Source organism: Nannobrachium achirus (assembly GCF_963921795.1).
Source record: "Nannobrachium achirus genome assembly, chromosome: 4".
NCBI lineage: Eukaryota > Metazoa > Chordata > Actinopteri > Myctophiformes > Myctophidae > Nannobrachium > Nannobrachium achirus.
Genome location: NC_137813.1, coordinates 49,147,486 through 49,165,414, shown reverse-complemented (window position 1 = coordinate 49,165,414; position 17,929 = coordinate 49,147,486). Strand labels below are relative to the sequence as shown.

General features: G+C 46.1%; 1 protein-coding gene across 1 annotated transcript in view; it reads right to left on the bottom strand.

Annotated features, from left to right (window-relative positions):
* bahcc1a (BAH domain and coiled-coil containing 1a) overlaps positions 1 to 17,929 on the bottom strand; it is a gene marked incomplete at both ends in the record, with an annotated part of 170,256 nt that overhangs the window by 57,869 nt on the left and 94,458 nt on the right. The window contains 7 exon segments of the mRNA XM_080723352.1: positions 887 to 1,023; positions 1,707 to 1,876; positions 6,495 to 6,933; positions 7,646 to 7,898; positions 8,474 to 8,771; positions 12,242 to 12,587; positions 14,313 to 14,608. Of these exon segments, the coding sequence (XP_080579478.1) occupies positions 887 to 1,023; positions 1,707 to 1,876; positions 6,495 to 6,933; positions 7,646 to 7,898; positions 8,474 to 8,771; positions 12,242 to 12,587; positions 14,313 to 14,608 (1,939 nt within the window).

The following is a 17,929-nucleotide window of genomic DNA, read 5'->3' as shown; positions in this document are numbered from 1 at the left end:
CACACAAACTTGAGAAATGGGAGAAATGGACTGAACATGGAACCCAACAAAATGACACCACGGACATTTGAAATGGACTAAAATGTGATATTTCAACTGTTGTAATGATGTTGACCCTGGGAGTGTTTTATACATGTGATAAAAACTGCAAATAACATTTACCGTAATTGCTGGACTATAAGCTGCACCTGGATATAAGGCGCACCAGCTAAGTTTAGAACAAAAAACATATATAGGCCGGACCTGACTATAAGCCGCAGGTGTCCTTCCTGCTTCCTGCTAGAGCGCCCCAGCTGTAAAAATCTATATACTGTATAAGCTGTACCGTTGTATAATAGTCCAGTCAATCTGAGGTTTGACCTAAAATAAATTGCAATAGTAATGGTTCAAGGTTTTTTATGATCCTTAGGGTCATCCGAAACACATGTTAAAAATCTTCTAAAATATTCTTAGTGGATCAAGGTAAATACAGGGGGTTCAAGTTTGGGTCATGCCCCTTTTTAGCTTAGATTGACTGGCCTATAAGCCACAGGGTTCAAAACATGGGGAAGAAGCCGCAGGTTATAGTCCGGCAATTACGGGTAAGTTTAAAAAAAGAAAAGTACAAACAAGATTTTGTGGCTAAATCCGCTTTCAAAGTTTTGGATATACAAGGTTTCTATCCGACAGCAACAATTACGTGAACAACAAATGGTCGGGGACCATTTGGTCGCGGAATAAAGAAAGGAATCCTTGGAGAACTTGGAAGGAAGTGTGTCTATGGGAGTTTTTTTTTTCTCTCTGCGCTTTACAAATGCATGAATGCAGGTCAAACGGTCATGTGGTGGAGGTCTGGGAAGTGAGAGCAGAGGTAGGGGAGGATGCACAGGCCCATATTATTACTCACTGGTGGTCGTGCTTCCTCTGGAGCTTGGCCAGTTCCCTCTGTTTCTCTTTGTAGCGTCGCTGCAGCTCGGCCAGTTTGACACGCATCTCCAGCTCGGGGCCGTCCATGGTCTCCATGCCGCCTTTGGCCGGGCACGCCTGAGGGACACAACGTGTAGGTGTTAAACCTACTCTACTCGAGTTTGCATGTTCTCCCCGTATCTCCTAGGGTAGATACCCTCACAAAAACATGCAGTAATCCTGGTCTCTACAATGCCTCCCCCTGGCCAGACTAGTGAAAATAGCCGATCTACAAGCACACAACGCCTCGCGATCAGCTATTTTCACTAGTTTAAATCATTTTTCAAACGATAAATACAAACAAACGGTTTTGGACATACAAGGTTTCCACCCGACAACAACGAGTGGTTCTCAAACTTTGTCAAGGACCCTTTGTTCACCCCTAAAATGACTTTCTTTCTATCGATTACTCACCCCATGGAGACTTGAGTTCAATAATATTTTTTAGTTTTTGTCGCATTCCGAAGACAAGAACTTGAGGAGACTCTTTGTAGGCCCATTGATTCCGGATGGAGACCCCAATGCATTTGGGCCTCCATCCGGAATCAGTGGGTGTACATTTATTATAATGGAATTATAGGCTTAGAAATGCGACTAAAACTAAAAGATAGTATTGAACTCGAGTCTCCATAGGGTGAGTAATCGATAGAAAATAAGTCATTTTGGGGGTGAACTACTCCTTTAAGTGAATGTGGGGGCCGCATGTGGCCCCCCAGGGCCGCCAGTTGCCCATGTATGCTGTACCGTCATAGTGGTCTTACTGGTTCATTGCGTGGCGTCCAGTTGCATTTCCTGCGGAGGTTGAGGGTCCGCCGGGCCGGGCAGTGCCGCCCCGCGCTCGAACCGCCCCCCTCCTGGGAGCCCATCTCTAGGGCGCGGGCAGCTGCCAGGGTCGCCAGGCTCTGGAGGTCAAAAATCAGCAACTCCTCTTCTATGGGGGAACAAAGCGCGTACACACACACAGACACAGACACACAGACACACAGACACACACACACACGCACACGCACACACACACACACACACACACACGCACACGCACACACACACACACACACACACACACACACGCACACGCACACACACACACACACGCACACACACACGCACACAGCAAAGTCCCGGGTGTTAATGCAACTCTGAATGTGTAAAAATCGACTCGTAAGGGTGATTTCACTGTGCAAAATCGAAAATTGGTCACACGTCGTAATGTGTGCACGGGTCTGCATGTGTGTACAAGCATCCATTTGTCTGGGTGTGCTGCTGTGCACAACTTTCATCCTTAAGGGGGAAGAAAGAAAAAAACGTGTCAAAGCGACTTCACGGGGAAGAAAGAGAGATGAGTGATTTGTCCGCACATTTCGGCGTGAAACGTGCGCGCGCATGCAGCGGCGGCTCGGCGTTACATTGTTACCAGCGTTACCTTCTATCGTGTGACTTATCCCGCTGTTGCAAATGATCGGGCGAGGGAGAGAGAGCACACAGATTAAGCAATTTAGACCTGGTACGCTTATCATTATTTTATGCTTTAACAATTGAAAAATAGCAGATATACAAGCTCACAGCGCAGCACCGAGTGTAGATCTGCTATTTTTGAAAAATCGTGAAAATTCAAATTTTGACACGATTTTGACACGATTCTATAAGTGTCTTCTAAATCCTTCTAAGGTTTTTTGAAAAACACATGTTTCTACGTCAGTGGTGCTCAAACTCTTTCATGTCAAGGACCCCCAAAATGATAGTATTTGGCCACAGACCCCCATCTCAAAATATTTAGTTCCAGGGACCCCCCAGAAGCAAATATATGAGTTACAAATGTTCACTTTAAAAATTAGTACATTCAAAGATTTGCACACATTTTCACGACTTTTTCAAAAAATAGCAGATCTACAAGAGTGCCGCGCTGCGAACTTGTATATCTGCAATTTTTCAATGGTTATAAAGCATTCAATGATTCGCGGCCCTAAATGGCTTAAGCGAGCATGAGGGGCGCAGTAGCGTATCCTTTCAGAGGTCATGTCAATGTGGAATAAACAGATGCTGTTCTGTCAGTGGCCATCTGGGCCAGGCTTTTTCCTATCCACTCCTCGCTGCCTGTGGCACCGACTGGATTCTATCTGTCACCAATGGACAGACCCAGAGTCTGGATACCTAGGGGATGAAGCCTAGTTAGAGGCCGCTATGTGTTAGATACTAGTCGGGGGACCCCCCCTTTGAGGGGGGGTTTTCCAGGGGGTCCCCAGCTATTTTGTGGTTTGAGGTAAAAAACGTTATAGTTATAAACTTTTACACTTGAACACTTGCACTTGAACTGTACTTGAATCTTCAGCTGGGACACCAGTTTCATCCAAGCAGGACAAGAAAGAGAGCACATTTATCAGCTTAAGATTTATAGTGTGCCACTTCCGACGTTCGCTGTTAATCTTTTGGTGTCATCACTTTCTAATTCACTTGTTTACGGTATCTTGTATGAGTTCTCTCTCCTGATTTGATTATATTGCCTTGGTATAGTGACCAGAAAGATACCCGCGCAACTCAACAAACACTCTACAGCAGACATGGGCATTGCGAGGCCTGGGCCTGGGGGCGGTTAACTCATTCCGTGCTAGGCCCGATAGTCCCGAGAATATTTTAATGTCTCTACCTGCCAGGCCCGATAGTCCAGAGAAGTTCCCGTTTTTGGAAAAGAAAAAAAAAAATGCAGTAGGCATGATAGCAATCACGTTTAACCCCCATAGCAACCCCATCTTTCAAACATGGCATCCATCTGTGTTTACATTTTAGGAAAACATAATGGCTGCTAGTTCATGAATGCCTGAACGGATTTCCATTTTATTCTTTTATTTTATTTTTACGTCTTTTATTTTTACGTTTTTTATTCACATACATATGGACGCAATGCGTACATCAGCACGTGTGACGTGTGATCATTGGATCATTGTCTCAATAACAAGCAGGTGGTCAGACTGGTCACACGACGTCGAGACGACCTGCCTTACCTTACCCATCAAAAACGGCTAAAGTGGCAAAAAAAAAGAAAAGTCGATGCCGAATGCCGGGTTTTCAACAAAAAAATGGACTGCTAAGTATTTATTTACTGAAGTCGGAGGTAAAGCCGTGTGTTTAGTTTGCGGGGAGCACTGCCTTTTGGCCCGGCCCTCCACAATATTGTTGATCATGTGGCCCCATGGAAAAAAAGGGGTGATTGCCTACCCCTGCTCTAAAGCATATCAGTGATTACTATCAGAATATATCTATCAGAGATATTTAACCCATTTAGGCCTAGAATTAGAAGGATTCAAAAGACACTTATAGAATCGGGTCAAAATTCTAATGTTCACGACTTTTCAAAAATAGCAGATCTACGAGCTCGCAGCGCGGCACTCGGTGCCGCGCTGTGAGCTTGTATATCTGTTATTTTTCAATAGTTAAAGCATAAAATAATGATACACAAAATGTGTACCCGTTCTAAATGGGTTAACAAAATAATTAACACTAAGGATTTTATAGAGTAGATTGTGGTCAAATGAGGTTCAGTAGTCTAATTAACACATATCAAACTGAGGGTCCTTGAAATTATTAAAAAGGTTGAGAATTACTGGTGCAAGTTATCCAACAAATAATTATATATATATATTTTTTAATTTAAAGAAATGCAGACAACTCTGTCTCTGTCATTCTAGCACGCGTTATTGTGGCGACTCCACCCCCCTCTCCCAGAACAGCACCGCATCGCGACAAAGACAACAACAGTCTCCGAAAATCAGTCGATGCTAGCTGCCCCCCTTTTTATAGAAACCTCTTCTGGGAGCAGTTAAAGGCATTAGGATGCCGCTGTAAACACAAAACATCCTTTTCGCGCGAATGAAAAAAAACTCAAACAAAACAAAACAAAAACAAAAAAAAATCCCAAACTAAAAGAACACATGACGCTTTGAAAAACAAGGAAGCTTTTAAAGCCACTCTCAAACAATGGGGTCTAATTAGCCAGGCAATGCTCCAGGGTGATGAAAACATCGACTGCTTTTGTGATTACACGCTAACTTTCAGTAACACTTTGTGTTCGGGCGACAAGGGGGGGAGGGGGGACAAACTGTTCTTTTTTCCCTGCTTTGTAAAAAGTGTGTGTGGGACTCTCTCTCTCTCTCTGCGTGTGCGTGCGTGTGTGCGCGCACCCGCGGGTGCACGGATCAAACGGCAGCACGGGGTAGAGAGACAGAAAGACGGCTCCCAGAGGAAAGGTGGGAGGGAGAGAAAACAGAGAACGGGGTGGGAGTAAAGGGAGAGATGCAACCCTTGCTAGCAGTTTAGCCCCCCTGTCCCTCTGCCTCGTTCCCTTCTCTCCCGAGGCCGCTCCCGTCGTTAGAGCCGCCTTTTAGCAAGTACAAGTGCCTTTAACGCGCCAAAAAGGAAAGGAAAACGGCAAGGCGGGCGAGCAAGGCGAGCTCCTCTGGGGAGGCGTTTATTACGATCCACCAGAGAGCTCCTGAGAGACAGGCAGGAAGAGAGGACCATGCGGGGGAGAGAGAGAGAGAGAGAGAGAGAGAGAGAGAGAGAGAGAGAGAGAGAGAGAGAGAGAGAGAGAGAGAGGCCTGGCCTCGGGGCGGAGTGGGAGCCGGTCTCAGTGGACCAGGACCAAAGAGGAGGATATAACGTCGTTGTCGGGTGGAAACCTTGTACGTCCAAAACTGTTTGTTTTGTATTCATCGTTTTAAAAATGATTTAAATTAGTGGAAACAGCCGATCTACAAGCACACAACGCCTCGCACCGCGAGGCGTTGTGTGCTTGTAGATCTGCTGTTTTCACTACTTTAGTGCGACGGCCTTGTATCATGAAGCAGGGCTTTACTTTGCGAAGAAAACGTACAAATTTTATACTTGGAGATACGAGGTTTCTGCCCGACAGTGACGATAAACTATTAGGAGAAGGAAGAAGCGCATTCCAGCTGATATACAGAGAGCGCTTCCTTCTCCCTTTCTGAGCAGCCTGTTAACACAATGATGTGATGGGAGTGTGTGTGTGGTGGGGGGGGGGGGGGGGGGCAGTGGATGTAATTAAGTTTGTCGATTTTAAGGTACTTTTACTTTAGTGTTGAGTGTTTCTATTTTTCGATAATTTATCGTTCAACGCCGTTAAATCTCTGGTGCAAATATTGCACTTTTGACTTGATTTAATTATTTGAAAACGTTATAAATTTACTTTACATTACGTTTTGAGATTTAAGATTTGTATTATTATATTAAACATTCTGTAAGCTATTCGAAAACAGGCTCAAACGTCGCAGAGTGTAGTGCTTTGTGAGCTTTTAGACCTGCTATTTATTCGTCATTTTACACATTATTGAAATATATTGGGGAACTTTTACTTGTGGTTCTTTAATTAAATGTTGATGCCAATACTTTGTACTTTTGCTCGAGTAAAACGTGGGAACACAGGGTATTTCTACATTGCGTTATTGCTACTTTTACTTAAGTAACACATCAGTATAGTTCCTCCATCCCCGGTGATGTGAGTGTGACATGCAGGTGGGGTGGGGTCTCTCTCTCACCTGGGCTTTCCCCGCTGGCGCGCTTGTTCTGCTGCAGCTCCAGGTCGGCCAGCTCGCTCAGCAGCTGGATGCCGTGGTGCGGCGGCGGCTGGGCGCGGGCGGCCGGCGAGGGGGCGCTGAAGGGGAACAGGGGGAACGGGGGCACGTCCGTGCAGAAGGCGGCGGCGATCAGCAGCTCCAGGCTCCAGTAGCAGGGCACGGGGGGCTTGGTGGTGGTGGTCTGGGCAGGGGGAGGGGGAGGGGGAGGGGAAGGGGATGGGGAGGTAGGAGAAAGGCACACCATCTCCACCGAGGCGTCGTCTGAGGTCTTCTCCGACGGCTCCTGGAGCAGCTGGACGTCCTCCGCGGGCGAAGGCGGCTGGGCGGCCGAGGGAGACGCGGGGTCCAGCTCGATGACGGTGGTGGCCGCGTCCGGCTCCCGCTCTCCGGTCACCTTGACCTCCGGGTAGGGCTGTCAAGATTATGACATTTTACACGACGATCAAATAATTGCGATTAACAATTTAATTGTGTTTTTGTCGTTGACAGTTACATTTCTGTTTGGCTTTTAGGCTTTGAAGTTGCACATGGCAGATATGACACATAACCTAAATATACAAATACATTACTGACATATTTGACAACGTACTACTTAAAGGGGGCCTGTCACCTAAAGGGTTACTGTCACTTTAAGAATCATCTTAAAAGACAAGTTAATATTTTTATGATGTCATTGTGGGGATGCGCAATTTTAAGCCAATCAAATTAATTGTCTGTATAGCCTGACTGTATGACTACTTACTGTACTGGCCAGCTGTTGTTGGGGGCGAGGGGCAGATTACACTGTGAGCTTCAGACTGTTTCAGACCGTTTTCAGAGAAGCTCATGTCACAGTGTAATCTGCCCCTCAACCCCTTTAGGTGACAGTATCCCTTCGTGAATGTTGAAAAATGTTCATACATTTTCAGAAATAGTAGATCTATAGCCGATCTACAAGATCGTCTATTTCCACTATCAAAGTTATTTTTTAACTTTGAAAGTGGAAATAGACGATCTTGTAGATTGGCTATAGATCGTCTATTTCTGAAAATGTATGAACATTTTTCAACATTCACGATTATGACAAAATAATTGCGATTTAGACGATTATGTAATAATTGTGACAGCCCTACCTCCAGGTCGGTCTGCTCTTCCGCCTCTTCCACCGGACTCCCACTCTCCCCCACGGCCGCCTCCTCCTCCTCCTCCTCCCGCTCGTCCTCCAAGGTGATGACCGGCGCGGGCCGCTCAGGCTCGTCTGCAGAGAGGGCGAGCGGACAGGAGGTGGTCTCGCACACGGGGCTCTCCGCAGGGGGGCAGATCAGCGCTTCCTCCTCCTCGCCAGGCCCCTGCTCTGCCACCTCCTCCTCCTCTCCCGGCACCAGGCTGGCAGCCGCCACGGCCGCCATCACCTGTATAATGATAGACACAGGACACAGTGAAGTAACGTGCAACTGTACTGTTTACTAGTCTTTCAGGAAGTAACCCCCGCCCCAAAGCATCCTGGGAGATGTAGGCAAATGCACTACTGCTACACCTCCCCTTCTTTAGCTCAGCAAAGACATTTTCTTTAACTTCTCAAATGAACTGAATTATTTAAACTTTTCAACTGCACATGAGCTGATATCACACAATGGATTATTTAAACTTTTCAAATGCACAATGGGACATACATCCTTATTCTCTCTTTTCTTTTTTTCTTTTTTCACCCTTTAGCGTTCGGCGCTGTTTTGCGCAAATAACGTCAGCACAGAATGTCCTCCCGACTATCTTCTTGACGTCCGCCGCTTCGCAAGCAAATCGCGGTGATTTTTTAGTCCTTTTTCACTCTCTGACACCATGTATAATGATAGACACAGGACACAGTGAAGTAACGTGCAACTGTACTGTTTACTAGTCTTTCAGGAAGTAACCCCCGCCCCAAAGCATCCTGGGAGATGTAGGCAATGCACTACTGCTACATCACCTGCTCCTCCGACTCCTCCTCCTCCTCGTCCAGAACGCCCTCCGCCACTGGCTCCGCCCCTTCCGGCGCCGCTTCCGGGAGCGGCTCGGCGAGGGTCTCGGCGAGGGGCCTGACGAGCGCAGCCTGGCAGTCTAGCTCCTCCCCCAGGCTGGAGAGAGGCTGGGGAGCGCGCTCCGCAGGCTCCGCCTGAACCGCCTCCAGGTCGGCCGGCTCGGCCAGTCGGACGTCCTGGGGGGCGGGGCCGCTCCTGTAACCCATGGCGACGGCGGGGTAGGTGTATCCAGGCGGCAGGTCTGCAAGGAGACAGGTTTGTAGTCGTTTAGAGACAAAAATGATCGCCGTTTTTCCCCAAAACATGCCAATGCCTCAGTCACAAACAAATCTCATCTCATAAACCAGTGGTTCTCAAAGTCCTTGGGGGAGCTCCAGGGGGTCCCCAGTGAAATGAATTGTTATGGCATATGGCAAATATGTTTAACCACATCAGCTATTTGAAAATAGTCGATGTACAAGCTTGTAGATCTTGCTATTTTCAAAAAATCGTGAAAAAAATTTAAACATTTTGAATATTTTGGAAACATTTTACCAGGAAAACACAAATTGCTGACCACCGCTCAGTTAACAATGGTTGAAAATAAAAAGGCCGCACAGCTCTTCAGCCATGAATTTATTTAAACAACCAACATTTCGACTGTAACAGCCTTCCTCAGGGTTAAAAAGACATCTTACCAACCCAAATCTTAAGTGGGGTCCTGCCACAGAACGAGGGTCTGCGCCCGAATACATTTTAATTTGGGGGTCCGTCCTTGACAAGAAACCTTTGAGAACCACCGCCATGAACATATTTTTTCTTTTCTCTCTGAAAGCTCATGTTTTTTTCCTCCCCCTCCATCCCCGTCTCTGTTGGGCATCTCATTTGGGCCATTCAAAAAACCTTGACACATCAGGCAAAACTCTAAATCTCACACCCACGGCGCGTCGCCCCCGCACCTCACTCTGGGATTGCGAGGCGCTGGGTGAGAAATGAAGAAATAAATGTAGTGCCACTCCACCTTGATCAAGCAGCGAGCAGCGAGCGGGAAAAACACTGTAAAAACCCTGAGCGTTTGAAATGTAGCGCCGTCCCGCTAGAGGGTCCACTTTTAATACTCTGCCAGAGTTAAATTAAACACTCCACGGAGGAGCCCATCACATGCATGTGTGTGCATGTGTGTTATGTGAAGAGCGCCAGGCCTCTTGGTTTACCAGAGTGGCTTGACACTCTATTCCTCTGGCAGGCAGCGGGGCAGGCGTTGGCCAGACATTAATGATGATGTAGAGAGTGTGGGGGCCTGTCTCTCTGTGTGTGTGTGTGTGTGTGTGTGTGTGTGTGTGTGTGTGTGTGTGTGTGTGTGTGTGTGTGTGTGTGTGTGTGTGTGTGTGTGTGTGTGTGTGTGTGTGTGTGTGTGTGTGTGTGTGTGTGTGTGTGTGTGTGTGTGTGTGTGTGTGTGTGCGTGCGCGCGCGCGCGCGCGTGCGTGTGTGTGTGTGTGTGAATGTGTGTGCGCGCGCGTGCGTGTGTACTTGTATTACTATGCCTGTGAGGACCAAATGTAAAATATAGTAGAACTTGAGAAATGGACAATTTTCCTGGTCTTTACAAGAAAGAAAAAATGTATGGGGAAAAAAAGAAAGATTTGGGGAGTTAGGCTTGCAATTGGTTAAAGATTCAGGTCAGGGTCAGGGTTGGGATTAGAGTTATGCCCAGCCTGACTGATCTTCCCTGGTGTTATTTACACTGAACTTAGAACAAGGACACCGGCACTCACTTTAGAACGAATTTAGAACCTTCAATGAAATGTTTATTGAAGGTTTTCCCCCCATCTACAAAGAACACAGCAGAATCAGCAAGCTCACTAGATCATCTATTTTGGGCTTTAGGATTAGAGCTAAAAACTGTAATCACCGTCCTTAAATGTCAATGTCCTCACAAGTATATTCATACAAAAGTTTGTGTGTGTGTGTGTGTGTGTGTGTGTATATTTGTGTGTGAGCGTGCGCGCCGGGGGCTGCGAGTGAGGTGTTTCTTTTGGCTCGTTCCGACTACAAGAATTAAGTGACACGTGCTGCAGCACGTAACCTATTCTGCGGGTTCTGGATTTATTTCCACTCGCTGTGGGCCTTGCTTTCTGTGCAGATAAGGTTCTCTCAGAACCTCTCATTTGGGCCCAGGCTCGGGAGGTTCTGGTTATCATGGAAACACAAACAGAAAAACAGAAACTTCACAGGCTTTTTTTCTGGGTTACCGTTCGTATTCGTAATTGAAAAAAGCCTTAAGTCGTTAACCGAGGCGACAGCTCCGGAGAGCCAGCTTTGAGCTGCTCAGACACTCACCCGCAGAGCCCCCCCACCCCTGACACACGCACACACTCACACAAACACACACACGAAGCATTAACACCAACAGCTCTGCTGTACCGTTACCAGCGGACGGAGGCTGGCACTATAATAATGTAGCTTAGTTAAGGTATCTGGACGTTTATTTGCAGGACTCGGGGGGGCCGAGTTAAGGATCTGTAAACCCTGCAGCATCTTAAACCACTTAAAACCCTATATAATTCATTGACTGGTCTCCCCAATGGGGTCTGGACTTGGCCCCCTCATTCTTTTTACTTCTGCAACAAATGCCTTTAGCAAAACTAGCTTGCAGACCTACTCAATTGTTTGCCCCAGAATAGGGGGACAGAAGAGTTAAATTCACACACCGTCAACTAGGGATGGTCCGATCAGGTTTTTTGGAACCGATCACCGAGCACCGATCACAAAAGTTTGATCACCCGATACCGATCAAGTTATTATTTATATATTATTTATATTTTCTAAATGTTAATGTTTTAACTTTAAATAATTAATTCACTCATGAATTCATTTATATATTTGCCTTATAGTTATTTACCAGCATTACTATGTATTTATTATCATAGCAGTAACTAATTATTCCTTCAGCACTGTGGAAATCAATACCCCAAAATGGCCTCAAGTGGGCATACTGAACGGCTGGTTGATCGGATGCACCGATCGGATCGGATCTGTGAATTTACCTTTTGATCTAAACCACCAATTATCGCCGATCACGCTTTGATCGGCCCGATCCGATCCATTGCCGATTGATCAGTAACATCTCTACCGTCAACACACACCGTCAACAGAGAACACACACCGTCAACTGTGGCGATCAATGTGCTACCTGGGTGTAACGGTGTCAGCTCAAAGATGGCTGGACGTGTGAAGTACGTGTGTATTCTGTATGTGCTAGGGATGGGACGATAAGCGATACTATCGTTTATCGTGATAAAAAACACTCACGATAATCGTATCGTGGAGATTTAATTTATCGTGATATCGTCCTCCGTCATGCACTGGGATCAATTCACCTTTTATTTGCCGAGCTGCATATCCGGTACCATTTAAACTCTCTATAATTGGTACATTTTACTTATAATATACGTACTTGATATAGTCTTTTTTCACTCTCTATCAAATGTCTTTGCCGAAAAATAGCCGATCTACAAGCTCACAGCGCGTCGCGTTGCGATGCGTTGTGAGCTTGTAGATCTGCTATTTTTTGGCAAATGTTCCGCCCCAGGATAATGGATTTTGATTATCGCGATATTATCGTAAACCGCGATTTCTTTTGTCGCAATAATCGTGATATGACATTTTCACATCGTCCCATCCCCAGTCTGTGCATTATGGGCACTGTCGCGTGAATGCCGAGACCCTTACCGGGCTCCAGTGACTCGGGGTAATTCTGCGGGGGCTGCCCCTCCACCCGCTTGTCCTGAGACTCCGCCCCCTTGGGTATCTGAGGAGGGGCGGGGCTGATGGCCGGGGAGCGCGGGGCCGCGGCCGCCGGGCTGGGCGCGGGACACGGCGTGGAGGGGGTGCTCTTGGGGTGGGGTCGCAGCGAGGGGGACTGGCAGCAGGGGGACAGGTGGGTGGCACAGGCCACGGGGGGCGTGGCGTTCCTGGGCGGGGGGTTGTAGGAGTAGGGCTTGGCCGCTTTGGACGCCCGGGGTTCGGACAGAAGTTCCTCCAGTTCCACCGAGGGCTCGTCTGGCCTCTTTTGCACCTGTTGCAGGAAAATAATGAAGACGTTTAAAAAAGAAATCTCAATTTTACAACAAAACTAAACAAACTCAGTGGCAACAAATCTCCCTCTGGGACAATAAAGTCTAAATCTAATCTAATCTACAGCAGCGTAAGTAGATTTTTTTTACATTCATTAAAGGAGTAGTTCACCCCCAAAATTACCTTTTTTTCTATTGATTATTCACGCCATGGAGACTTGAGTTCAATAATATTTTTTGTCGCATTCCTAAGACAAAAAAAATGTACCCCATTGATTCCGGATAGGGGACCCGAATCCATTTGGGTCCCCATCCGGAACGAATGCGGGTACATTTATTGTAATCACATTTTTGTGACAAAAGAATGCGACAAAAAACTACAAATATTATTGAACTCAAGTCTCCATGGTGTGAATAATCAATAGGAAAAAAAAGTCATTTTGGAGGTGAACTACCTGTACTCCTTTAAGCTGCGGGTGATGTGGCATCCACAGTCAGCATAGTAGACCATTCATTGGTACCCTGGGTGTATCGACTATGATATGCGCGCACACACCACAAACACGCTGCCCCTCAGCCTATAAATGGGCCCAACTGTCAGCAAATATTGTTGGAGATACTAAGAATAGGCGCCTGCTATGGCTAAACAGACCGGCTCGGTGGCCTTGTGGTTAGAGCCTCCGCCCTGAGATTGGGAAGTCAGGGTTCAATCCCTGGCTGGGTCATACCCAAGACAATACAAATGGGTCCAAATGCCTCCCTGTTTGGATTGGGGGTGAGTCCCTGCAACATACTAGTGTCATGTCCAGGGGTTGTACTGTACATCAGGGATACTCAAATAGCGGGACCTGTGGGCCACATTGCAAAAATGGCAAGGGGCCAGTTGAAATTTTAGCATGAGATGGTAAAATGAAAGCGAACGCATCCGTCCATTTTGGGTTAAAGTGCCGGTTCTCTGCATAAATCTTTCGGCGCTTGGTGAGGCTCATCTTTGCTGCTGCATGCAGTGCATGCAGTTTTCCCTTCCTGGATGATTATTCATGAAATAGTAATGTAATTAATTAGCCAGTAGCTATACCCCTCCCAAAAAGCTTTTGTCCAATGCTAGCTTAGAATAACTTCCTGCTTGCCAAGGTTTGCCTTGGCAACAGCCTTGGCAAGCTGCCGGTTGCTAAGCTAGCATTGGACAAAAGTTTGTAGGGGAGGGGCATAGCTACTGGCTAATTAGTCTAAAGATAAGATAATAACTTCATTCTTCAAAAAAAATGTTTTTATTATTATTTCTTTTTAATTGATTGATTGATTGGTGGGCCAGTCAAAATTGTGCCACGGGCTGGAACTGGCCCACGGTCCTGAGTTTCACTGCTGTACATCAAACCACCTCACACTACAGAAACAGGAGATGAGGTCCTCCTAACCTACAGTATCACATGGCCCGGCAAGGCAACTTACAGTACTTATGGCTAGTGTTATGCCAATTTAAATTGACGTATGGCTCACTCTTCTGGGCATCTTTTGAGTAAATTGTTCTGCCCGTGTACATACACATACGACCTGTTGTCAACAAACACCCGTTAACATGTGCATATTTCAACCCTCTTTATTTCGTCGGTGTTTGCATAAATCCATGCAAATCCCTCTATGGAAATTGAGTTTCCGTCTGCGTTCGACGCTGATGATCTTCCTTAATCCCTTGCACGCCACGGACGGCAGACTTCATAAATCACCTGAGTGTTGTTGTGTTGAGTGGCTCGATGTTGCATGTCCATGGCGTGGTCCGCCGGCGCCCGGTGCTGCTGCTGCTGCTGCGCGTGCGGCTGCGCGTGGGCCTGTGGCTGAGGCTGCTGCGACTGGTGGCTCTGGTGCTGATGCTGATGCTGCAGCTGCTGATGCTGCTGGAGGGCGTAGAGCTCCTGTTGCCGTAGAAACTGCGAGCGGGAGTACACGGCGGGATGCTGCATGTGGGAGGCGGGGCCCCGGGCGCCGTACACGGGCGGCCACAGCCCCGGCTGCTCCATCACGTCTGTAATGAGAGGACAGGAGGGAAGCCGTACCTTTAGAGCAAGTGGTTCTCAACCTTTTCAGGCCGCAAGCCCCGAAAATAATCATATTTTAACTGGGGACCCCTCCACCCTACGAGCACTAAGAGTTGAGGGAGGAATTATATTTTGTATAACATGGTTCTATTGTGAAAATAGCAGATCTACATGCTCACAATGCCTTGCGTTGCGAGCCATTGGGGGCAGACCTCCATTCAGAAACACCCCAACTTAGAAACATCCCCCTTCAGAAACACCCCCACTGAGGTTAGGGTTAAGGTTAGGTTTAGGTGACGCCTCCATTTAGAATAATGGAAGTCAATCTTCTGATTGTGAGCATGTAGATGCCTGCCTCTACTATTTGACAATTGGGCCAATGTTTCATTTGTCATTTTAGAGGTCCAAATTGTCACTTTAGAAATGTACAGATACCCTCTATACACTTAAACTTTATGTTGATTTGTTTACTGTTGAGTGAGAAAAACAATGTTGCACATTAACACATTGACCGCCATTTTAACATACCTCCGTACTCCCACCTGCCATTCGTCTCCATAGACTTCCATGTAATTGGGTGTGCACGGATCATGCACACCCATGCCTAGATAATGCACCACGTGTGTCCACATTGCTCACAGCTTTCAAACAAAAAAATCCGAATGGAAATCCGTTCAGGCATTCATGAGATAACAGCCACTATGTTTAACAAAGATGGCTGCCAAAATGGCTGCCATGCTTGAAAGATGGGGTTGCTATGGGGGTTAAACATGCAATTTCGCGATTGCTATCATGCCTACTCCATTTTTGGGGGTCAAAAAACATTTTTGAATTTTTTTTTTTTTTTTTTTTTTAATTCTCGGGACTATCGGGCCTGGCGGGGAAAGACATTGGAATAATCTCGGGACTATCGGGCCTGGCAGGGAATGAGTTAAGTTAATCATCTGGGGACCCCCCAAAATAATATGGCCTGCCTTAGAGCAGCCATTCACAAACAATGGGTCGCGGACCCATTTTTATCAATTTGTACAAGTAAATATATATTGTTTTATATGTTTGTACACATTTTTTCCAAAGACGTTTTCACACAAAAATGTAATTGTTTCATTGTTTCTCTTCACCAGAAATAGCAGATCTGCAAGCTCACAACGCGCCACGTTGTGATGCATTGTGAACTTGTAGATCGGCTATTTTTGGTGACTTTCCCCCCCGTTGTGATGCATTGTGAACTTGTAGATCGGCTATTTTTGGTGACTTTCCCCCCAGAATAGGGATGCTGGGGTTCAAGTGGTTAAAGGTCAAGTATAAACATATTTTCAGTCAGTTCTGATGGAAACTGATGTTTCTCCAATAAGATTCTATAAATTAACAGTGTAATTCAGGGGTGGCGTGGATGATAAAGTTATTTACAGGGGTGCCCTGGGTCAAAAAAGTATGGACACCCCTGGCCTAGATGTTCTAAGACGTATGGATTCATACACATGAACACACAGCAGTGATGTTTTTGACAGCAAATGTTGATTTAGTTTTAGTCATAGTCTTCTGAATACATTTTCATTTAGTTGTAGTCATAATTTAGTCACCTGAAACGTTTTAGTTTTAGTCTAGTTTTAGTTGACTGAATATCATGAGATTTTAGGCGACTAAATCTACAGTTGAGTTTGTCAACTAAAATGTATTTTGGCAGATCTACGAGCTACATTTTCATTTAGTTGTAGTCATAATTTAGTCACCTGAAACGTTTTAGTTTTAGTCTAGTTTTAGTTGACTGAATATCATGAGATTTTAGGCGACTAAATCTACAGTTGAGTTTGTCAACTAAAATGAAAAATAGCAGATCTACATGCTAACAACGCGTGTGAGCTTGTAGATCTGCTATTTTCAGCACGCAACACTGGAGAGCAACCAAACCTAAAATGACTCTCTTCTCTACTAGTCCCTTCCCAAGTCCCAATTTTGTTGACGAAATTGTCAATATATTTAGTCTTAGTTTTAGTCATCACAGCTTAGTTTTTATTTAGTTTTCGTCAGTGAAAAAAACGCAGTCGACAAACATTTTTCGTCATAGTTTTAGTCAACGAAATCAACACTGCCACACAGCACAGCGTAACGCAAGTCTGGGAAATTATGCACATTACTCACTACCTATACCGCCCACACGCTGTTAAGTGGTGAAACCTCATGGATTGCATTATACTGCACACATGAAACCCTCCTATTAGGCTATTGTTTAAGAGACACAGACAAATCTCTTACAAAAAATGATTTTGGATTTCTGAGAACTACGGTTCTCTCTCCCCAGACAGTAGCAATCCCACGCTCTCCCCTTGCTCTGAATCACAAGCACCGCCCTGAGAATTTACTGGAATGTTGGAAAAGTCATGACAATGATGAAATATGAACGGATGACAATGATGATAATGATGATGATGATGATAACCGATATGCTGACTAGCAGACGGCCTCGACCGGCCAAAAAAAGCCAAAGGAGTGCATCCCACCAGAACGATCGACCCCGGGCTTTATTCCCTAAAGTCCCACCTTCCCCTAGCTATAGCCAAACCACAGCAGGACTCTGCGTTGGGAGAGCCAGCAGCGAGCCTAGTTCCCATGTCTAAAGGGTGGACAATCACTCCCCCGATGTCGCTCTTAGCCCTCAAATACCGGGAACGAGCCCGAGTCGCGGTAGATTTGAACCACTTTAACCATTATTTAATGCTTTAACTATTGAAAAATAGCAGACATACAAGCTCACAGCGCGGCACCGAGTGCCGCGCTGCGAGCTTGTAGATCTGCTATTTTTTTAAAATCGTGAAGATGTGTGCAAGACTTTGAATATCTTTGACCCGATTTTTGACCCGACTTCTAAATCCTCCCTCTAAATCAGTGGTTCTCAAACTTTTTCATGTCAAGGACCCCCAAAATTACATTTATTTGGCTGCAGAGCCCCATCTCAAAATATGTTGTTCCAGGGACCACCCAGAAGCAGAGATTTGAGTTGCAAAAGTTTGCTAGATCTACAAGCTTGTACATCTGCTATTTTTCAATAGTTAAAGCAGTCAATTCTAGGCCTAAATGGCTTAAGAGCCAGGGGGAACGTGTCTGTGGGTGAGCCCTGCAGCTGAAACATCAGCTATGACATGGGTCCAGCTTAGGGCCCGGGACTAACAAGGCCTGGACCCAATGTGTTTTTCCACTCTCGCGCACAAATTCACACACAACTCATTAATGGGCACGTCCAGCCCCGAACCTCCTCCTTTTTCCACCCCCACGCGCTCCCTGACGCACCGAGGAGACATTAACTCGGG